This window comes from Equus quagga, chromosome 11 (genome assembly GCF_021613505.1).
Source record: "Equus quagga isolate Etosha38 chromosome 11, UCLA_HA_Equagga_1.0, whole genome shotgun sequence".
NCBI lineage: Eukaryota > Metazoa > Chordata > Mammalia > Perissodactyla > Equidae > Equus > Equus quagga.
In genome coordinates this window covers 65,891,657-65,914,395 of record NC_060277.1, presented here as the reverse complement: position 1 = coordinate 65,914,395, position 22,739 = coordinate 65,891,657, and the positions used below count along the sequence as shown (strand labels likewise).

The window sequence follows — 22,739 nt, the reverse complement described above, 5'->3', positions numbered from 1 at the left end:
ACTACAACCTTCCTGGAAGCTCGGCCACACCTTCCCACAAAGAGCTCCCCTCACCACCCCCAAACTTCATTCCACAAAGTTCTGGGTTTTTTTTTTCTCTTTGTATTAAAAAATAATAACAGACACAATATCAAAAACACAAATGCCATTGGTAGAGGGTACAGCTGAGAACACCTGGGTCCCACCTGAGGGGCAGCACCAGGGACTCCATGGTCCACCAACCTCCCCTACCCTGGAGCAGCTAGGGGTTTGGACCGCTGGGTCCTGCTTGGGCCTCAAGACCTCCTCCTCCCATCTGGAGAAGAGGTGGGAGAGAGGGCTGTCCCCTCCAATAAATAATTGCAGCCCCAACCCTCGGGGACCAGGGCCTGGGCTCAGCTGGGATTTGGAGAGACCACTTCAGCAGCTTGTCAGCAACTTTGTCCAGGGGAAGGAAGGACTCCTCACCAGGGGTGGGAGGTGAGGCTTCTCTGGGCTGGGCTGAAGAGTTCCACCCTCTGTTCCCTAAAAAGCCAGAGGCAGCCCCTGGATCCTGGGCTGGTGATGGGGGTCCAGCCCCCTACAGCGGTAGAAGCTGGGGCAGTTTCCTATTGGTTGGTCCAGCCACATCTGAGTTCTGAGAGTTGGGACATGGGAGAAGGAAGCTTCTCATGCACTCCCAGATGTGGCCCCAAAATGTAGTCTAGCTGGTGCCATTTTCTGTGGCAGGTAAGGCTAGACTGGATGAGTTCCCACCTTGTTCCTCCTCCTCCATGGCCAGGTCCTGAGAGCTTGAGACCCTGGCCCCAGCTTGGGCTCGGGCCCCCTCTCCACCCTCGCCCTCGCCTCCATCGCCACCACCGCCACCACCCTCCTCCATGGGCTCCAGCCCTAGTCCATCCAGTTCCGAGAAGAGTGAGTCATCAGGGTGGCCAGGGTCTTGGGTGCTACTACCGCAGTCCACACAGGCCTTGGAGGGAGAAAGGGGATGAGTCAAGCAGGGTTCTCACTGCTGACCTGCCACCCCAGCTCCCCTTGTCCCCTAGCCCAAGATGTACTCCCAAGAAATACTAGTCCACTCTGGGCCAACAAGATGGGGAAATGCATTGTACCCTAAATCCAGACCCAACTGTGGGACATTCACAATGTATATTAGCATAGGATAGGCCCAGAAAAGGTTTACAAAGATTCATGTGGTTTAATACTACATGTGGGTTATAACCCAGCAGCAAACTTAGTGGAATTAACATTCTTCAAAATTAATGATCCAAAGACGAGGGGGTCAGCCCTTAGTCTCTATCCCTTCAACTTGAGCTCAATTCTTTCCTCTCCTTCCTGGCCCTGACTTCTCCTTCTCACCATCACATCCAGGGCCCGAGGCAGCTGGCCCTTCCGGACCCAGGAGTGCACAGCACCCAGTTCCCTCCGCTGGTCCTCCGAGAACCGAGGCTGCTGCTTCTGCATGGCCCGGAGCCGCTCCCGGTCCTGCTTCAACACAGAGGCCATGTCCCTGCCCAGGGAAGGGGTTCAAAAGGCAGAGGCTGGGAGCCGGGGCCAGGCCCCACAAGGTGCACATTATTCCTGTACCACAACTTCCCACCCACTGTCTCATGCTCCTCCCCTGAACCAGTGCTCTGAGAGGGCTTCCAAGACCAGAAAAGCTGCCCTCGGTATGGGAGGAACTAATGATGGGACTCCAACAGGCAGCAATTAGGACAGGAAGTTCCAGGGCAGAGCCAGCCTCAGAAAAAAAAACCCACAAAGTTAGCTGGGGAGTAACGGTGGGCCAGCCTCCCCAACCCTCTGAAAGGGAGGCAGAGAAGGCCTCAAACACCTCACCTGGAGGGCACCTGGTAAGTCATCATGACATGCTGGTCAGCATTGGCCATCAGCAGCCAGATGGGATCCTGGAGCACATACTTAATGACCTGGTCCCCAGGCTCAGCCCTGGCCTGGGCAGCCCCAGCCTCAGCCTCGGAAGAGTCGATGCTGCCGAAGTACTTGCTTGTGTGGCTGCTCTGACTACTGCCTGTGAAGAGGGTGGGGGCCAGCCAACGGAGTCAGCCCAGCCGGCACTCCCACCCCCAGGGCCTCACAAGGCCTCCCGCAAGGCCACATGTCCAGTCCACTGGCCTTAGAAGCCGGGCATGGGCCCAGGCTGTTCAGCCAAGGTGGGGCCTGGCCTCCCAACTCCCTAGTCACTGTCCTACCCTGGGAAGTGTTGGAGGGTAGGCACTCACGTGTGATGCTGGCTGAGGTGCTGCCCCCCTCATGGGAGCCTGAACCAGACCCAGAGCCCAAGCCAGAGCCCAACGAGCCTGAGGCAGCAGAGCCTGTGCCAGAGCGAGAGTCCTCTTGCAGCAGCAACTCTAGCAGGTCACTGGAGCCAGAAAGCGCGTCCTGATTGGAGGACTCAGTTACCTCCACCTGGAGGATGGGGAGGAGGAAGGGGACGGGGAGGGATTAAGGGATCAACACCTAGGTCTCCCTTCAACTGCTTCCACTGGTGGGGGGGGCACACCCAACCCAAGTGGTCTCTGTTCCCACTCCGTGACTGTGGGGCCAGGATGAGAGAGAAGAGAGCTGACGAAGAGTAGGGATGTGACGCTGGACCCTTTCCAAGTGGCAGATGCGCTCTCAGAAGTTACTGGGATGTCCTCACCACCTGTCAGACAGACAGGACTGTCCCCACTTCACAGATGAGGCAGCCGATTCCTGCCTCCTTCAGAAATTCACCTGGGTTCTCCCACCCGACAATACCACCTTCTGGAGACTGAGACGCCAGGCAAGCGGAGGGCAGGAAGAAGCGCAAGGCGAAGGAGCAGCAGGGGGGAAGAGCGGCTGCACAGGGGCTGGTAAGAAGTTGCAGGGGGGGTCAGTGCTCACCAGTCTGGCCTCTGGTTCAGCGGCCTCCTCACTGGGAGGCGGGGGCCCAGCACTGCTCCCAGGACCCCCTGCAACAGCACCCCCCTCAACACGCAGGGGCTCCTCAAGCTGCAGCAAATTTAGCTGGAGTGGGGAGCTGCATCTCGAGTTGAATAGTGGAGAGTCTGGGCGGTGGGGAGGGCTGGGGGCCAGTGCAGGGAGGGACAGAGAAGGGGAGTAGGAGGCAGGGGTAGGAGGCCCCTCGACGGGGGTCTGGGGTACCCCATAGGGACAGCTGGATGGGGTAGGGAACAGATAGTTAGGGAGCACCAAGGCCACCATTGGGGTCACCAGGGGGGCAGGGAAAGCTGCAGGAGGCACTGATGTGGGGGCAGGAGGAAGAGGCTGGGGGCTTCCTTGTGGGGAGAATACTGGGAGGGGGTAGGGCTGGACCACAGCTGGGAAGGGAGTAGTGGCTGGTGGTGGGGGCCAGGGGGCAGAGGGTGGCACAGGTGAGGGGTGGGATACATAGCAGGGGGCTTCAGCCCGGGGGGTCTGGTGGTGGCGTGAGCGCTTGGCTTTGGATCGGCAGTGGTGTCGGCGGCCGGGGGGTGTGGGGCCATGGTGGCAGCCTGTGGGAAGAGACTAGGGTTAGCAAGGGCCTCAGCCTGGGGGTTAGCACCCCTGCCACCCCCATTGCCATGCGGCTCTGACCAGGAAGAGGGCAGGTGAAGGCTCTAGAGAGAGTTTGGCTTCCAGACCCACACAGAACAGAGGGGACCCTGGGGAGTTGGGGGAACCTTCAGGGAAGAATCACAGAAGGCAGGGACAGGGGCATTTATTGAGAAAGGAGCTGGGGAAAGGAAAGGTTACATGAGGGGTCGAGCTGGGGGCGCAGAGAAGATGGAGGCACGCTGGCAGATGGAAGGAGGCAGGGTGGGTCCATGGACGAATGGGCAGGCGCCTCTGGTTCATCCGCCAAAATTCCTGCAGGCACTGACAGCCTGGGAGCTCCTCCTGCCAGTCGAGGCTGCACTCTGCCTAGCTCCGATGGAGCAAAAAGGTGGGCAGGAAAGCCCCGTCCTGAGTCTTGCGTGCGCCTGCCGGGGGCCTCCCTCAGGCACCTGGAGGGCTGCCATCTGCCCTTGAAGCCCAGACCCCACCCGGAGTTATCTTTGCCCAGAGTGTCTACACAGATCTCTTGATCAGTGACAGCTGAGTCCTAAGTGGGCATACTTCCTGCCCTTACCCCCAAGCTGCGCCTGAAGTAGCTTACCTGAAGCAGAGCACCTCGGCCTCCTTGTCTCAGTGCCAGCCCCCCAGGCTGCCCTCCTCTGGCTATAGCCTGGAACCCCAGCTTAGTGGGGAGAGGCTAGCGATGGGCCTGTCCCTAGGGAGGGCCCGGGTGGTGGAGGCAGCACCAATCTGGGTCCCTGGAGCAGGAACATTTCCCTCAAGAACCCACCCTCCCCCCAACAGTCTGGTCCTAGACAGGGTAGAGGGCAGACTCAGGGAGGTCCCAGGTGACTACCTCGCTCGCCAGGGGCCGATGGGGCCAAGGAGCTGCCAAGTCCACGCAGCTTGCCGAGGTCACGGAAGCGGCTGAGGAAGGCTTGCTCCTCCTTCTGCGTGTGCAGGGACAGCACGGCCTTGGTCAGGCCCACCGGGCGGTAAGCATCTGGGGCTGGGTCAGGGGCTACCGTAGGGCTGGGGGCTGGGCTGGGAGCTGGGCCTGGAGCCAGGCCAGGCAGGTCCTCCATCATGATGATGTCTGAAGAAGGGGAGAGGGAGGAAAGGTAATCAGAATCACCTCAGGGGTTAACATATCCACACCACACCCTCCCAATCCAACAGCTTAGCCAACCCCCAGCCTCTGCCTCACAATCAAGCCTGGACCCCATATGCATCTCCTTGCCACCTCCTCGCCCCCAAGGACAGGCCCTGGGCTGTCTTCTCCATACAAAGCTCTCCCAGGATGAGAAAGGATACTCAGCTCCTCCAGTGGCACTCCCTAGGATGACACCTCCATGACTCTGGATGGAAGGGAAGCCCACCCGTTTTCCTTCCTTCACACATTTTCCAGGTCGATGCCCAAAGACCCTTAGAGGGGTTTCAACATTCCTTGCCTTCAGACCCTCTGTGCTCAGCACCCCGGGGTTGAACTCCCCAAGCCAGACTTTGTGTGTGAACTAACAGTGAAAATACAGGAAGCAGCATGGGGAAAGGCAAAGCAGCAAAGGCTGGCGGGGGTGGAGAGCAAGAAGTGGCAGCCCCAAGATAGGAGGAAGGCCAGAGGAGGAGGGAAAAGGCAGGCATCCGGGAGGACCAAGAGGCTGGGGGACCAAGTGGAGTCCCAGGCACTGCCCCCTTGCTCCATGCCCATACCCGACTCCGGGGGCTTCTTGTCTCCCACATGGACGATTGTGGAGCTGAAGCTACACTGACTTGTGACGGATACTACGCTCTCCGCCTTATTGGCCAGGGCAAGTGGGCTCAGGGTGCCTCCCACCACCGGCTCCTTTTGCAGGGTGGCCCCCTCCCCAGACAGCACTGCTGATGGATCTGTGCGGAGAGAGGGCACCAGTTACCACCCCTGCCCCCACCCAGAGGTCAGGAGAGGAAATCCCGGGGGGGTGGGGCAGGGAGGGGACTGACGGTAAGGAGGAGCCTGGAGATCTGGAGGCTGGGAAGGGGACAGGGCAGAGCGAGGTGGGGGCCCCAAAGGCAGACGTGTAGAGACACAGGGTCAGTGGGCCAGGATGGGGCAGGAGCAGGGCATGGCCTGGGTCTTTACCTTTCTTGGCCCCCACAGAGAGTGGACCTGTCCTCTGCTTATCATCGTCAGAGGCTGAAGAGGTGGTGCAAGAAGAGGAGGAGGCACATTTACGCTTGGTGGTGCTGGGGATGTTGCAGCTCTCCAGGTACCTGGTGATGCACCAGAGGACATGACAGCAGGGCCAGGAGTTGGGCCAGGCCCGGGCCCAGGTGGGACAAGGCGCCAGGCTGGCCTTACCTGAGGATGCTGTCCAGGCAGTTTATCTGCTGGTAGGAACAAGTGGAGGCTTCTTTCCTCTCAGCCTCCTCAGGGATCAAGGCTAGTGGGGCCTGGATTGGAGCAGGAGCTGCCTCCAGGTCTGGGTCTGGGGACTGGTTTGGAAGGGTCTTAGCCTTGAATGTGCCTGTAGCTGGGCCGAGAAGAGAAAAAGGAGAGAAAAGCTCCTCTGGGCTGGGGGTGAAGATCAGAGGACTCCGAGGTCTCACCCCTCACCCACAGCTTTACCCACTTACCAGGGAGGCGGGGCCGGGGTGGAGGCCGGGCCCGGGACTCAATAAAAAGCTGCTGCCCCTGATGCTTCACCAGATGAACATCCTTACAGATCTGCTGGAAGGTCACCTGTGGGACAGAGCAGAGCAGTGGAGAGCATTGGGGGCGCCTCGCCAGTATCAGGCGCCCAGGGCCCAGTGCAACAAGAAGGTACCAGTGGGGAGGCATGGAGGCCACGATGAGAGCAGGACAAAAGGAAAAGGAGAGGGGCCCAGGCTGAGCTCCTGTCGGGCTGGCAATGCTGACTCCGAGAAGGACAGGTAAATGGGAGACTAGAGGGGTGAAGTGGGAGAGGGTCACTCACCGGGACAGGAGGCCCAGGCCCCTCAGCATCACCCCCGTTGCTATCACTGGAGAAGCCAGGGCTGAGGAGAGGGCCAGGGGAGGTCACAGGGCCGACTCCACAAAGCCCCGAGGGGCTGGGGCTGTGCACAGGCTGAGGCAGGAGAGGGACAGGTTAAGCGTCTACAGGCCTGCTTCCCACCCCTTCCTCTTCTCCCAAGTCCCCTCCCTTCAACTCTCACCTGTAAGAGCAGCCGGTGGATCTGCTCAGAGAGCTCCTGGATATCAGAGTCCAAGGACAGAGCTGGGCTGGGGGCCGGGGGAGTGAACACATCCTCATTCAGGGGTGCCCTGAGGGGTAGCGAAGGATGAGATGAGCCCTGCCCCTTCCCACACTGTCCCACCCCCTAACGCCAACTCCAGGGCATGACCCACTTACGTGCGTACTTTGTGGCGGCCCAACACAAAGGCCACCTTGCGGCTCCAGGGATGCACGAAGCCAGCCCAGCTGGTGTCCATGGTGACATACTCTCCATTACGGGCGCAGAAGCGGATAGGAGAGTGGTCAAAGGGCTGGCCAGCCAGCTGCAGGACTGAAGGGAGTGGGAAATGAGGTGAGAGTCAGCAGTAGGAAGAGCTAAGTAAGGCGGAGCGCCACCCCACTGGAGAGCCAGGAGACCAAGGCACCAAGAGAGACAACCACAAGAGAAGCCATTAAGAAGCCCTGCAGGCAGCTGGGAAGGGAGAGGAGGATGAGAGGACTTACTCTTCTTGTGGATGGCCAGCATGAGGGGTCGGTCCTCAGGATGCAGGAACAGGAGCACTGGGGCCCCCAGGAGGTCCTGAGGGAGGTAGCCGAGCAGTGGGGCAGCCCTGAAATGGGAAAAGGCATCAGAGTGGTCATGGCATCAGTCTCGGCCACCCCCTTTTCCTCCAGGTCCTGGCCTCACCTTTCATCCACATCCTGGAAGAGGCAACTGGGCGTGTGCCGTGTGGTGAAGATCCTCTTGTCAGGGGGGATCCGGGGAGCTGAGGCATAGAAAGTGTGGCTATTGGGTTTCATCCAGAATGTTCCAGCTCCTCAGCCCTCCATGCTGCCTGGGGCCTGGGCTGGCTGGCAGTCCTCCCCACTGCTCTGCCCTGGGCCCTCTGGCCTACAAAGATGGTCAGAACCATTCTTGCACCCCATACTGGTAATGAAACTGAAAACCAAGGCACTCTTCTTCGCCCTCTCCTAGCACAGGGCTCTTCTCCACCTTTACCTTGAAAGGCAGGCTCAAACCCTCATCCTTATAATACCTTCTCTGTCCCAAAATTCTGAGGAGATGAGTCATGCCCCCCAGACTCATGTCCTGCCTGACCCACAGCCTAGAGAGGGGGCCCTTCCTCCAACCCCCCACCAGGCCAGGCCCCTGGCCTGCCCACCTTCGTAACCGGAGTGGATGCGCTCTGCAATGAGCAGGCAGCACGGCTGCACGGGGGCCGCATCTGAGATCCGGATCTTGGTCACATATGGAGTTAGGCGGAATGGCTGGTACCGAGGCCCTAGATCCCAGTCAGGACCTCCTCTAGCAAGGAAGAGAGGGGCATTAGGGACCATCAGTGGAGGGTCACCCACCCCACACCTCGAGGTCACAGCCCACACAGCAAAGATGGCGGTTGTGTGGAAGGTGGGAGAGGTCTGCTCCCACTTCCCCCACCTACCTGATACGGCAGAAGACAGACTTTTCCTGGGTGAAATCCTTGAGGCCTGAACCTGGGGAAGACCAGGAGGGTAGTGAGCACAGCCCCCTACCCACTTCCTGGGCTGAGAAGAACCCAGCAAGAAAAAGCTTGGGTACCCTCGCTTCTCACAGCAGGAGCTTTCTAGGACTGCTCATCCCTCCCCCCAAGCTCTTGGGGACCTCACCTGCCGAGGCCCCAGTGCCCCAGGTGGGCAGGCGAGATGGGGCAGTGGAACCATAGAAGACGCCCACATCCTGGGGAGCCAAGAGCTCTGAGAAGCGGGCACCCCGGAACACATCCCGCTTGCAGTGCAGCAGGATACCTGCCTGCTCCGAAATGTAGACGATGCGGCCTGTCAGGAAAGAGACAGCCACGGAGAAGGTATCCTAGGCAGGAAAGTGAGAACAAGAGCAGATTCAGGAGCTATGGGAGTGGGGAGGGGGGTGCATCAGAATGGAGAAGCTGAGCTGCGGCTGACCTGGTTGCGAAGCGTGTACTCGGACGTAATGTGCTCCAGCTCCTCCAGGCTGTAGGTGGACATGTCCATGGCACAAGCCTCACCCTCCTCCAGGCTCCACTGCTGGTAGTATTCCTGGTTGGCTGCAGAGCGAGGGCAGTGGGGCATTTAGCAAGGAGACTGCCCCACCATACTAGCCCTGGACCTGGCCAATGCCTTCCCAGGAAGCACCACTCACCCTGAACCTGCTTGACACAAGCCAGCGCGTACTGTAGTGTGGCAAGGGTCCCAGAGCGGCCCTTGCCCCGGCACTCTGGTGGCAGCCGAAGCTTGAGCTCCCGCAGCGCCATCATGAGTTCCTTCTGGGTTCTTGCTCGAGCTGACTGTTCACTGCTGCAAAGCCCACAGGGAAGGGGTATAGGATTAGCCCCAGAGCGTGGCCCAAGCCTCCAGCCCTCTCCCCTAGCCCTCACCCCATGAACCTGCAGCCACTGGTAGATGGGTTGTCCTGCTCCGAGCTGGCACTCAGGAGGCTGTAGGCAATGGAACTGCTGGGTGGGGATGGGCTCTGAGAATTTGTGCTAGGGGAGAAGCAACAGGCCCAAGATGAGGAAAGTGGCCAGCAGCATGGGCCTGTGTCCTAGCTCAGCCTGCTCACAAGACCACTCCCAGACCCTGCAACACACATCCATACACACCTCTTGCTGCTCTCAGTGGTCTCCAGCAGGGCTGAGTCCTTGCCATTGCCGGAGGAGGAGCTATGTGAGCTCCGCTGAGATGCACCCCTGGACTCGGGCCCGTTGGACTCATTGCCACTGGAGCCATTGCTGTTGGCATCCGTGTCATCAGCCAGGCTTGGGCCAGGGCAAGGCCGGTGGTGTGGAGGGCCAGGGGATGGGGCCTCTCCAGGACAAAAAGATTCCCCTGGCCTGGGGTCCCCTCCCCCATCAGCCCCTTCTAGGGAGCTACTCATGTCTGGGCCATGGGGAGGGCAGGAGAACAGGGAAGGTGGAGAGGCCACAATGGATGCACAAGGGGGCCAGGAGGCCTGGCTAGAGGAGTGAGGTGGGAGACCCAAGCCTCTGAAGATTGAGAAGTTTGATCACAGCCAGTACCTAGAGAGGGAGATCAGGATGGAGGGCTTGGAGAAAGCTGGATGGTTAACTTCACAGTGCCTGTCGGCTTCGCTCAGACCCTCCCCTGCCTGCCCCCACGCTCCTGGGACCCAGGCTTCCAATAGGAGCCTAGGTAACTTGTCCTGTCCCCCTGGGGTGCTCCAGGTGGGAATGAGCCTCTCGTGGGCCTTGCCCCACATCCCCTACATGGTGGCCCGGGTAAGTGGAACCTGAGCAGTCGAGTAGAACTACGGCTGTGGGCCAAAGCCTGGACATTTCCCATCCTCGAATTCCCATCGAGCCCCTACTCTGCCTGGGACTCCCAGGCCTCTCAGCAGGGGATGAGCCTTTTTCCTTCTATATTTAGGCCTTCAGGCTAATTTTAACCGGGGGCGGCGCCACCCCCGCCGCACATGCGCACGGACGTGCGCGGTCCCAACACGCGCTTCCGCCGCCGCCGCGGTCGCCAGGGAAACCGACGTCAGCAGCTGAGCTCAGCGGTTGCTGGAGGGACCACAGGAGGGCGGGAGGGGCGACCCCTCCCCCATTTCCCGGCGGAAGTCGGGGAACGACCCACTCCCACGCTGGCGGGCGCGGCCAGAGGTCGCCCACCTCTAATATGTCCCCAGACCCCGGAGGGCCCGATGGCCGTATGAAGATGGGCGGCCCATCGGGGTTCCAGGGGCTGGCCTTGCTTCCCAGGGCAAAACACAACTGCCACCGCCCTCCGAGCAAAGGCCCCCACCCTGGCGTTCGCCTGGATCCCAGTCATTCTGGTTAAGACGACACAGCCTTTCCTTCTCCGGCCCCTGCACCCTCTCCAGATCCCCAGGGCTAAAACCAGCACCTGCCATCGTCAGGGACCCAGGAATCCTCTCGCCTCAGTCCTCTACTTTTTAGACAACCCCCTACGCAACCCCCATCCGAAGCAGACAGACGCAGCTCTGAGCAAGGGACGCACAACAGCCAGCCGACTGTTCTTCCCCTACTCCCCATCCAGCCACACCCCCAACACCGCGAGCATTTTCTGAGCGCCAGGAGAAAAGGGAAGGCTGTGGCCAACAGCAGGAACTAGCGCCGGGAACGGGATGTTCCAGCCCGAACCGGGCTGACATCACGGCCGGCGCGGGGCCAGGGACTGGAGGGGGAGCGTGGGGAGCGCGGAAAGCCTGAAGAGGTCCTGGTGCTGGGGAAAAACATGGGACCCCCAAGTGATAAGAAAGGCGACAGGGGGCATGCCTGCTGAGGGTCGAGTGTGGGGCCGCGATAGCTAGGAGCGGAGGGCAAAGCTGGAGGTAAGGTAAGCGGGTCAGGAGTGCGGACACCTGGTGCAGGTTTGCGAGAAACACCTAGGTCCCCAGGGGCAGAGAGGGGATGGACAGCGGCAAGGAAGGCGGATTTTATTGGTATGCCGCCTGAGCGCCTGGGCCGAAAGCGGCCCATCAGGCTGGAAGTGGCGGCGGTCCGGCTCGGGACCGGAGAGCTACCACCCGGGTGGCCTCGGAGATGCCTACCTGGCCGCGCGAGCGCCCTCCGGCCGCCTGCCCGCCGCCGTTGCAGCCAGCAACCGAGTGGAAGCTCCGCGGGGCCAGGAGGCGGGTTGCATAATGCCAGGCACTGCCCTTCATTGGCCTCCAGCCGGCGGAGCCGCAGGCCCCGCCCCCGATTGGCTGAGGCTCTCGTTCCGGCGCCTGATTGGCTACTGGCCCCCACTGAGGTCAGGGCTGTGTCACACACACGGGCGCACGTGGATCTGGGTGCTGGCGCTGGGCTGGAGGGCCCCAGACACCACCTCCCAGCCAATGGGTGCAGGACGCCTTGCACAGTGAATAATGGGAGGAAGGGAAGAGGAGGTAAGCTGCCTCTCTTTGGAGAAAATGCCTGGGCCACTGGAGGTGCTCAAGATGTCTACTTCCTGAACTGACCAGCCTTGCGGAACAGGACACCTCGGCCTTGCCAGGGGTAGGGAAAGGGAATGCAGACCCTGGGAGGTGAGCCAAGCTGGATGAGATGGCTCGTCCCTGAGGTGGGGGACAGACAGAAACCTGGCTTGGCCTTTCCTGGGTGCTCCTCCCCGGCCTTGTCATCATAATAAAGCTGTTTTACCCAACCCCTTCCTCTGACACTTCAAATCTTGTGGACTGCCAGGAGGAGGGCAATTGAGGGTCCACGTGTGATGGGGCCGTGGAGTTGGCAGGGGAGGATGCAAACAATAGAAGGGGCAGCCAGAGCCAAGAGGGGCCATGAAGGGAAACAATGGCAGGTGCTTCTGTGGCCAATGAGAGAAAAGGTCTCCGGGCAGCCTACGTGGTGACTAGTGCTTCTTCTCTCCTGAGGATGCAGCCACCCACAGTTAGGGCTGTCCCAAAAGTAGGGGCCAGGAAGCCAGGGCTACAGGGGAACAAAGGGAGAGGCTGAGAGAAGAGACCAACCAGAACCCTAGACAGAGAAAGGTGAGGTGGCAAGGGCTTCAGATACCTACCACTAAGAAAAGAGAAAGCCAAGAACCACATCTGTCTCCTTCACTGTATTCCTCAGGCCCCAGGAGAGAACCTGACACATGGTAGGTGATCAATAAACTCCGTAATTTTGTTGTTAACAAGGATAAATAGGGGAGGGGAGGGGCTTCAGCAATGGAGAAGGGGCTGGAAATTATAATTTTTTAAAAGAGGTAGGGAGCAGAACACCGAGTCCTAATTTGGGGGAATAAAGTGCCAGGCTGGGCCGGGGAGAGCTCCAGCTGCGTCCAAGGCTGTAATAAGTAGTTCCTCTCAGGGCTTCCTGGAAACGTGGGTGGCAAGTGAAGAGGCCCCCAAGCTGCTGCCGACAAAGTCAGCTGGGAGTGCACTCACTGTCACGTGGCCTAAGCTTTCCTTAACAACCGTGTTGGGGGGGGGGGGGGGGGGGGGGGGGGGGGGGAGGGGCCAGGAGGAGGGTTCTGTGGAGAAGCTGGGACACAGGAATTTTATTATATAGCCCAGAAAAACCAAAGCAAGAAAACAAGAAACAAAGCATTCAGGAGCCTAGATTCTCAATCTCCTCTCCTTGAAAATGTCCCCGCAACTCATATACCGTGGCCCACTCCCTTGCCTCATTTTCAGACACCTCTTCTCCAGAAACATCCTTTTTTTCCTCCCCAGCTCTCGTCAGGGATTTAGGTGTGATCTCCCCTGACACAGGCAGTCCTTGCTCTCCCACCTCCACCTCCTTATTTATCTTTTGCTTGGACAAAAGAGTCCAGCGCTCCAGCAGCCCCCACTTGTTCTCAAGGCCCTGGTTGTCCTGTCTCATGGTCCCCACAGTAACCAGGCCCTGCTGCCGTCAATGGAGGAGCGGGGGCGGGAGATAGCAGTGACGTCAAAGCGGAGGAAGGGGGCGGGGCGAAGCAGCTGGGGAATGTGGAGCAGGGAGGCTGGAGAGGCAGCGGTTTGGGAGGCGGCCAGCCCGAGAGGGCGGCGGCCAGCGCACTTGGGAACATCATGTTCTCTTGGCTGGTGGCCCAGGACATGCACCCAGCCTGGGCGCCTCCTCCAACCCAACAGCAGCCGTCTGTCCCAAAGCCAGGGATTCCTGGAGAGAGGATTAGGAGGAAGGGGTCCCCTGCCCCAGCCCCCACGCCTGGCTCTCTTCTCAAGACTCGCATCTACCCTCCTCTCGGCTTGTTTCTACAGCTCCTGGCACTGGCTTTCCTCCTCTCCCAAACTGTACACATCTGCTGGCTCATTCCCAAAGAACCAGGGTGCGGAAGTTGGAGGCCCAGGTTCTGTGAGAGAAAACACACCTTTGCTCTCTCAGAGGCCCCCTCCAGAGCCTGAATCTCTTGTTATTATGGCAGCAGAGACACGGAGGAGGTGCAGGGAGGAGAATGGGTCTAGGATGAGGAAATCGAACTGGGACAGAGCAAGTGGCCCAGCCTGGGTCCTGGAGCCTGGGAGAGGGATAAAAGGGTGGAATGAGGATTTGGGGCTGGTGCATGAAGACAAGAAGTAGCAGGAAGAGGGAAATGGAGAGAGAGTCACCAAAACTTGCAGAAAACCTTGAGAATGTGAGAATAGTTCCCAACCACAGCATTCACATAAATCTCTCACCCTGTCACTGTTGTTTTGTCATCCTAAAGCCATTATTTTTTAGCTAAAAAAATTTAAAAACATGACCCAGGCATTGTGCTAAGCGCTTTACATATATTATCTTATTTAATCCCCAGAACAGCCCTGTGAGATGGGTATTATTATCCCCATTCCACAAGAACGAATGAAGGCTCAGAAGTTACTAAACTTGCCTAAATTGCCTCATAATAAGTTCTCAGGCTCTTAACAAATGAAGCCCCGGGTTTGAATCTGAGCTCTGATAATGGCTTATCATTCTGGCTTCTTACCCTTCAGGAAATTGTGAGGTGTTACCCAGCATTGGGGAACCTGGGCCTATCAAATATCCAGCTGATTCTAAGTTTGGTGCTTGGAACACAGACTCCAGTCAACCCCTCCTCTCCTTTGGGCCGGATCCCAGACATTCAGTTTGCATCCCCCACATACTTCCAATCATCATAGCCCAGTTTTCACATGCTCACAAAATCCTTGACATCACCCTAGCAGCCACCAACCCCAGTGATTTCCTAGGAACGCCACCTCCTCACTCCTCCACCTTACCCCCAATTCACTTTACCACAGGCCTGGTTGTACAGACAGATACCAGAGCACCCCGTTGGTGCATCCTCACCTCTAGGGTCTCAGGAAGGCATGTGCACAGCCAATCTGCACAACCCCATCCTCCCTCTCAGGACTTAACAGTTTCTGCCCCACCTTTACTCCCAAGGACGGCTCCGAGGCCCAACCTCTCCCTTTTACACATGAGAAAGACATCCAGAGCCATGATGTGACTGGCTCAGGGTCACACAAATCATCTCACTACTGTTTCTCAAGTCACCATGTCAACCCTTTGATACCCTCCCACCTGCCCTGCCAGGGCCTCCCTCCAGCCTCAGAACCCCTGCCTCTTCCAAGTGCTTAAGGCACCTACGCAAACAGTAGCCATGCACTGGAACGTCCCCCAGTAACTCTCAGGGGTCCCGTCCCCGTATCTCCCTGGGAACAGAGGGTGGCTGAGGGCTTCCGAGCCCCTCCTCCCAGGCAGTCAGGGGTCCAGGTGCCCCAGGGCGGTGAGGGATCTGATGTCACTGACCCCTGCCACGTCCCTCTAGAGCTGAGTTCGCAATCCCTATTCCCCACAACCATCAGAACTCCCATCGCGGTGATCGTGCCTTCGCATGATTCCCTTCCCGCCCCCCATTAACACCCCTCCTAACAGAACACATCAACCCTGAAAAATCTATACCGACCGCTGCTCGTCTCCCCCTACCCCCGGGCACTCACCGTTCGGCGTGTACGCAGAGTCCAATTTCTTCCCAACCAGGACCACAGCGACTCTGACTCGCTTCTCCAGGCCCGCCCACCGGCCAAGTTGCCACGCCCCTCAAGCTTATTGGCCTAAGGGCGCCGACCCATGCCCCGCGCCGCGTGCGGCCGCCCGGCCCCCGCGCCACCACCATTGGCGTCACCGCCTGCCGTTATCTTCTCATTGGTCAGTTTACCAACCGGCAGTGACAGCTCCACGTGCGAGACAGACCGCCCCTGCGCGCTGATTGGAAGTCTGACAGGAACCCACGCCCCATCCACTTCCGAAGTTCCTATTGGCTGTGGCAACATTCCCCGAGCTGCCTAGATCGGTGACGCAAGAGCCAGTCCAGCCCTCCAAGCTTTCTCATAGGCTGAGAGGTCTCGGAGCTGTAGAATACACGTGCCGGCGGTCTCACGCGGCAACTTGTTTACCTAGAAGCTGGGGATTTTCCTTGACGACACTGTTACCCAAGACTGCAGAGTGTGCGCAGGCGCATGAGTGTGACCTACACGCAGGCGCAGACATGAGCTGCGGCGGCGTTGGTGGGGGCGCTTTGTGGCAAGACCTGGGCGAGAAGTCTTGAGCGTGACAAGAGCGGCCCCCGCGCTAGGACTCCGGCCCTGGGTCTCTGAGGTTTCGCGAAGCTGCAAGATTCAAACGTTAGGGCGAAGCAGTCTTAAATGTCAGCGCCGAGTGATGATGATGGCGACAATGATAGCTGCCTCTTGATTGTTTTCTGTGGACCAGGCCAGGCGCTTCTTACAAACCCAGAGGCTGGCTCACTTACTACCTACCTCCTCACAAAAGAGACTGAGACCCAGACAGGTAACATGATCTGTCCGGATTAACATGCTAATCAGCAACGGGGTCAAGATTTGATCCCAGGTCCCTGATACTATAAAGAAGGCGAGTTCTAGGGCCTACGGAACCCTAAACCTGTAAAGGACTTAGCAGATGAAGCGCGAAAAAGCCATGAGCAATGTCTAGAATATAGTAAGCCCTCAACGAATGGTGGACATTATAATATGTACCTAATTAGAAGAATCACCTGGGCCCCTTAGAAAATCTATTTTTAAAAGCATCCCTAGTAGTTCTTAGGAGCCGACAAGTTTGGGAAACACTATCTAACTATCTAGGTCTCTTACACTGCTGAATCTTCATGTTGCAGCCAGACATTGGCCTTCCACAGCTCACCTAGCACACTGCACTCACTGTTGTAGCACCTGGGGACAGGAATGCTAAGGTGCCACATCAGGGGCATCATGAGGCTAAGGGAGTTGAGTGTGGGATCTAGTCACCAGTTGGACAGCACAGGCAAGGGTAGCAGGCCATCTATGGCCAGCTCCACACCACACTCAGCTGGGTCTTCTTGAGCAGATTCGTTCAATAAGTACTTATTAATCCGTTCTGGATGCTGGCAGTGTGCTAGGCACCAAGGGGGAAGCGATGCTTTGCAAAAGTTAGCCACCTACTTCAGGCCTAGGAGTAAATGACCATGGGAGAGACTGCAGAAAATCTGGGAGTTAAATCAAAGGGTAGAAAGGAATCCAACAAACAGCAGAAGCATGCCCGCAAGCTAGAGAAGGTGGAGGGGGAGGGGAGTTGGGAAACCCAGACCGCAGGGCTCACCAGGCCCGGACCCGGATCTTCAACACTTCCTGTTATCGACTCCTGGTGCCCCCCCGTGGCCACTTGGGGAATAACACTTTGCCCTGCTCAAGGTCAGGCCCTCAGGTAAAGCTCAGTCCCTTCCCAATTCATCTTCTCAACCTTCCTATTGTACCTGCAGATCCAATACCCTTCCCACTGATTAAAAAAAGATCTTGGAACAGACACCGCCTGATTACTCATTACACATTTATTGTACATTTTCACAATCTGGATGCGCCACAGAATTGGGGGCATGGGGTGAGGGAAGGGGGGGCAGGGGACACTGGGATAATATGGGGGGGTCTAGAACACAGCACCCCCACCCCCAGCATCTCTCCCTACCCTTTCATACCACAGCTTACATCTCCCTGCTCCCCCTCTACACAGAAACTTTAAGTGTGGGGGGAAGAGTTTGGGGGGTCCCCTCCAGTGGCAGGTTAAGGGACTGCACTCTTAGACCCCTAAAATTGTGCCATTTAAAAAGACATTAGACCATTCCTCTATCACTTCACTAAAGGAGGTGGCAGCTCTATCTTTGGGTTCGACCACCTTAGAGAGGGGCGAGAATCCCCATCTTCCAGCAAGTCCATGTACACATTGGCAGTGACTAGTACCCCACCCTGAATTCAGGGGGGCAGTCAGAGGAGCTGGGCAGTGATGGGGGCAACACCCCCCAAATTGGGGAGGAGGGTTTTCAGTCCAACCCCCAGCAGGGGCGGGGCCCGAGGAGATTTCAGGCAGGAACTGGGGGGATTCTCTGCCCTGTCCTACTCTTCCCCAAGGCAGTGATGACCCCCACACACTGGTAGCCACCTCTCCCAAAAGAAATCACATTGTGGCCAACCCCCAACTCTCCTGGTGGGAGGGGGAGGAGGCAGATCAGGCAGATGGGAGGGAAGGAGATCCCATGGGAATGTCAGTTGGGTGCCCCACATGAAAACTGGGGAGCAGGAATGTGGGGAGAGACTCCAAGTGGCAGAATTATTGGTCCATCATAACACACTGAACTCCAAGACACTTACACACCAGCTGGGGGGAGGGAGAGGAGGGGACAAAAGGTTTGGAAAATGGGGGTAGGGGAGGCAAACCAGACTAGAGGGGCTAGGAGGGGGCGATTCTGGGGGCCAGAACAGCCTGGCTCCCTGAAAGCCCAGGCTCCCCACCACCTGTAAGTGATGTCATGCAAATGAAAGTGTGATACAAGGACCAATGGGGACTAACTCCTCAGTAAAAAAGAAACACCGGTTGAAAGAATACAGAGAAGAGTGATGGAACAAAAAAGGAAACCAAAAGGGATGTCAGTATGCAAATGACTGCTAATTAACATGCTGGGAGCTCCCAGAAGACCCTGGGATTCTTAGGACCAAGTGGGGCTAGTCTCAGAGCCTCCCACCGATGCAAAGAAGATGCACCTGAGGAGGCCTGGACAGTTGCTTTTTGTTTTATTTTGTAGGGGAGTGGGGGTACGGGGAAGGCCAGGGTGGAAGGAAGGATCAGCTAAATCCAAGGGAAGGAGAAGAGGAAGAGGGACTATTGCATAGCAGATGCAAATGAAGGGACTTGGGCCTGGTTAGGGAGAGAGGGAAAGGGAAGGAGGGAAGGAGAAGGGGAGTGATGGGAACCTCAGGAAGGGGTGTTAAGGACAACCGGAAAAATCTTCTAGTAATAAAACTACAAACAGACCAAATATATATAATATTATATATGTATAAATAACAGCTGGCTATTTACAGGGGGGCAACACACACGGACACACACACACGGTTCCAGGGGAGGGGGGGCTGGAAGATATGGCTGAGAGGTGGAGGAGCGGCTGGGGATGGAGGGGAGAGGCCCTTCTCTGGGCAGGGCAGGCTCCTCAGGGGTTTAAGAGCTGAAGTAAACTGTAGAGAGGGAAAGAGAAGGAAGAAGACGGAGAGGGGAGAAGAGAGAGAGAGAGAGAAAGCAGTGTGTCAGGCCTGGCCCTGCTCCCATCCTCCCCACTTCCCAGGTGGCTGACATCCCTTCCCCTCTCAGCCTCAGGTTTTCCATCTGTAATGCAAGGGGGCTGGACAGGTGGGTTCCAAGGTCTGTTCAACTCCATGGTATGGCCTTGGGGCCACCAACCCCTAATCCTCTGGGCCTCCAAGACCACAAGCTCTCAAGGTGGTTGGCTTCCCAGCCATGTCTCAAGCCCCTGGGCCTTTCCTGCTCGCCCATCCCCCAATTTCAGGGTTCCCAGACTGCGCTCTTAGACCCAAAGGGTCCTCAACGGAACAGTAAGGATCTACCAGCTTTCTTGTTTCCAAAAATCTTAACAGAAATTGCCCAGAACCAGGCAAAGTGCAGGCTAAACATCAAGGTTTTGGGCTCTAGGTCAATCAGAACTGCCATGGCAGCTATATATGCTTTTTGCCGAACAGTAAAAACTAGGTTAATGACCTTCAAAACCCAGAATTTGCAGGGGGAAACCTCTCCAGAGAAAGGACCCTAGCCACTCCCGCCCCACTCACCGATGATGATGATGAGGATGATGGCGCAAATCACTCCCAAGATGATCATCATCTGGGGGAGAGAGGGAGGGTAAGTGAGACAGACCGTGATACCCCATTCACTCACGAGTCCTCCAATCTGCCCTCCCGCCTGCCTCCACACTTACCTTGAGGTTTTTCCACCAGTATTTGCGCTTGAGCTTGGCTGCACTTGTTTCAAACTGGGAGGCCCCTGCCTGAAGTGCGTCTGCACGATCGTCCAGCTCCGACAGCTTCTGGTCCCTCTCCAGGACCTTGTCCACGTTCACTCTCATGATGTCTACCACCTGGGGGAGGGGCCCACCTCAACGAGGGCACTTCTTGACCATGCGCCCACATACGGAACATGCACCCCGATGCTGCCAGGCTAACATGCCAAGGACACACACAGAACATGCCTAGCACACCTGGGGACATGCAAGGGACACACATCAGGGGCATGCTGGTAGCCAGACATCTCAGATGTCATAGCAGCACCCTCTATTTATCAAGCCTCCAGCAGCCCGCCCATTACCAGAGCACACCTGCCCAGGCTGAAACACCCCCAGGCTGGCAAGGCTGACTAGCACCCCAGGGCCCTTCCAAGTGGTTGACAGGAATGGGGCATGGTATGTCTTTGTCCCAAAACTCATGAACGTGAACTGCCATCACCCTCAACCCAGATGGGCCCCACATCCCTGTTTGCCGGTTCTCAAGGTCCTTCCCACTGCCTTCGACACCCCCCACACTCACCTCATCCACCTGAGCCTGGGTCTGCTGCAGTCTCCTGTTACTGGTGAGGTTTGGAGGGGGTGCAGGGGGGCCTCCCTCCCCAGTTGGGGCGGCGGGGGGGGCGGTGGCAGCGGTAGCCGACCTGAGGGGCAGGAACCCATTAAGACCCAGGGCCTGGAGCCTCCAACCCGGTAGCGAGGGCTCCGCCCATCTGCCTGTCCATCCATCCGTCCCCCACTTTCTCCCTCCCTGGAAGAAGGCCACCCGATGGGCGCCCTGGACTTCGTGGGGCCCCGCCGCCGATAAGCTGCATGACCTTGAGTGAGGCCTCCTCCCCCCTCCGGGCCTCAGTTTCCCCGCCTGTCAAATGAGAGCGACCTCATAGACACGTTTCGAGATCGACCCGAAATGACTGGCGGCAGCGATGACAGGGGCGGGCGGGCGCCGGGTCCGCTCCCTCCCGCGACCACCGCCCGCACGGCCCGCTCGGGACGCGGGGCTCCGGCTGCCCGCGCGCAGTCACGGGCGCCGGCCTGGGCGCGGGGCCCGCGGGGGGCGCGGGCCGAACCCCGGGCACTCCCCGGGCCCGCACACAAGGGTGGCGGCCGACGCAGGCAAGCCCGGTGTGAGCGCGGGCGGCCGACTCACATGGCGTGGGCAGCGGGCGGAGGACTTGGCAGCTGCAGTGATGGCAGCGGCGGCGGCGGCGGCGGCTCGCGCTGGCTCCGACTGGCGCTGGCTGCCCGGGACGGGAAGATGGCGGCCGCACGTCACCCACATCCGGGCACTGCGGGCGGGGGCGGGGCGCGGCGGGCGACTCTTCGGGAGCCGGGCCGCGGGGGCGGGGCGGGGCGAGGCGAGGCGGGCCTGGAGCCGCGGTGTCCCTGCACGTATCCTGGCCCCGCGAGCCCCAAGCCTGACTGCCGCGGCTTCCCCACACCCACCGCCAGCCCGCCCTGCCTGGCCGCAGCCCTCACGGCGCCCCGCCCCCACACCACGGCCTCCGTCCGCCGTGAAACCGCAAACCAGTCCCCACCCCACACCGCCCAAGGTCTCGGCCAGCACCCAGGTCCCAAGCCCTGGTGACGGCCTTCAGCACATGGAATGGGAGCGGGAAATCAGGTCCCCGGGGCAATATGGATGGTTGGGACCCTGCTGCTGAGGTGGAGTGGAGCGGTGGGAGTAGGTCCCCAACCCATCACCCCGCAGGTGGATGTCTCAAGGGCTGTCTGGGGCCTCTGGCCGCTGGGGAGGAGGCTATGAAGATGAAGCAGCCTCCCCGCCCCGCCTCACCCAAGTCACTGCAGCGTGTGAAAGCTGCCCCTCCTCACAACGAGTTCAGACCAGGGGTACTTGGCAGGCCAGGCCCCACTGAGGTAGGGGCAAGTTTAGGACCCCAGGGAGGAGGGCACGACGCTGCCCCGTGGGACTGCCTCACGTGGTGGCCGCAGACCGGCCAAAACCTAGCTCTGACCGAGTTGAGCCAGCTACCCCAGCCGCAGAAGGGCGCGGAGGAGGGCTCCGCGTTTGATCCCAGAGGCCCGGGCCCACAGGACAGGTTTTTTGTTTGTTTATTTGTTTGTTTTAGGGGGAAGGAGGCCAGTAGGCAAGGGGGCACCTGCAGTACCCAGATTACATGGTACTACTTTACACAAAGATTAGCCTCATAGGTGTGAATTAGACAGTTCCTGTCTTGTCTCTGGACCCAAAATATATTACATCGTAGGCACTAAATATATACGTTTGTTAAATGGCTTGATCTGGAACCTGGTAGGAGGAGATTCTCCACGGCCCCTTCCGTCCCTGACTGGTCTCTCTTTAGGTCCTCTAAACAACCCGGCAGCTGCACACACCCACCTCACTCATTCCCAGCAGAACTGGCACCGAGGGGAAGAGAAGAGGGGACCAGGTGAGCTGCCTGTCCGGAGGGGTGGCTCAAAGCAAGCCTCAAAAGTGAAGAAGAAGGCGCCTAGGGGAGGCCGAGTCAGGGTGCTCACTCCTTTCCTGGAAGGGGAGGAGGGGAGGCCCGTGGCCTTGGTCTGAGACAAACAGGAACCAGCTTCTTCCCTCCCCCACCCAGGCTTCCCAGGGCCTCTGGGTGTGATAACCTCCCCCATGCAGTGCCCCACTCCCTCCCAGCAGAAGCCTGGGGACTGGCTCTGTCACCAGAGGTGTTGGTTTCCCAGCTGTCTGAGGGAAGTGAGTGAGCAGGGACTATGTGTTGGGTGTGGGGACTCAGCAGAGATAAGATGCTCTTAGCTCCCTCCTCCCCCTAAGAGCAGCCACGTCCTTGGTCCTTGTGCACTGACACAGAATGTCAGGTGGCTCAATCTATGTGAAAAGGACGAAAAGAGCCTGGTCCATGAGGGCCTCAGGTTGTGCTGTGGGGTGCTAGCTCTTGCTTTATGGCCCTGAGACTATGCTACTTTCTAGCTAAAGAACAAAGATGCCAAATTCCAGCCTTTTAAGTTCAAAAGCCACAGTGTCTGGGTCTAAGACAGGGAAGGTTGGAAGGAGGTACAAACAGGCAGAGCCCTTCCCCCGCCCCCCACCTCTGCCCCAACACCCTGCACTAGCAGAGGAGAAGCTAGTGAAGGACCAGACAAGATGTTCAACGCTGGTTAGGAGTGATCCTCATTTTCCCTGATGGCCAAGTCTGGGGGACGTGTGAGAGACAGACCCAGAATATATGTAGGGAGCCAAGGCCATGGGGTGTGGCTTGGAAG

At 58.5% G+C, this 22,739-nt stretch overlaps 2 protein-coding genes across 9 annotated transcripts; both read right to left on the bottom strand.

Moving 5' to 3' along the window:
* Positions 1-130: 130 nt before the first annotated feature.
* On the bottom strand, positions 131-15,308 carry PER1 (period circadian regulator 1). 8 transcript variants are annotated; one of them, XM_046676739.1, is made up of 24 exons: positions 15,118-15,243; positions 9,332-9,748; positions 9,116-9,214; positions 8,872-9,026; positions 8,655-8,776; positions 8,361-8,562; positions 8,156-8,207; positions 7,877-8,019; positions 7,402-7,480; positions 7,218-7,324; positions 6,891-7,044; positions 6,694-6,802; positions 6,474-6,605; positions 6,133-6,238; positions 5,858-6,029; positions 5,639-5,769; positions 5,230-5,406; positions 4,376-4,615; positions 3,718-3,885; positions 2,866-3,476; positions 2,220-2,406; positions 1,819-2,008; positions 1,339-1,489; positions 131-949 (listed from the first exon to the last, which is right to left on the bottom strand). In XM_046676739.1, the coding sequence occupies exons 2-24, from the start codon at positions 9,604-9,606 to the stop codon at positions 683-685; spliced, it is 4,029 nt and encodes a 1,342-aa protein (XP_046532695.1). In that variant the 5' UTR covers positions 9,607-9,748; positions 15,118-15,243; the 3' UTR covers positions 131-682. The 8 variants fall into 8 exon arrangements, with proteins under 8 accessions (XP_046532695.1, XP_046532693.1, XP_046532696.1 ...); XM_046676737.1 differs by lacking the exon at positions 15,118-15,243 and adding an exon at positions 11,263-11,748; XM_046676740.1 differs by lacking the exon at positions 9,332-9,748 and having other exon boundaries at positions 15,118-15,308.
* A 1,673-nt stretch (positions 15,309-16,981) lies between these two features.
* VAMP2 (vesicle associated membrane protein 2) lies at positions 16,982-21,017 on the bottom strand. Its single transcript, XM_046676746.1, has 5 exons — positions 20,662-21,017; positions 20,035-20,155; positions 19,431-19,589; positions 19,285-19,336; positions 16,982-18,675 (listed from the first exon to the last, which is right to left on the bottom strand). Coding segments are annotated over exons 1-5 (351 nt in total). The 5' UTR covers positions 20,664-21,017; the 3' UTR covers positions 16,982-18,658.
* Between the last annotated feature and the right edge of the window lie 1,722 nt (positions 21,018-22,739).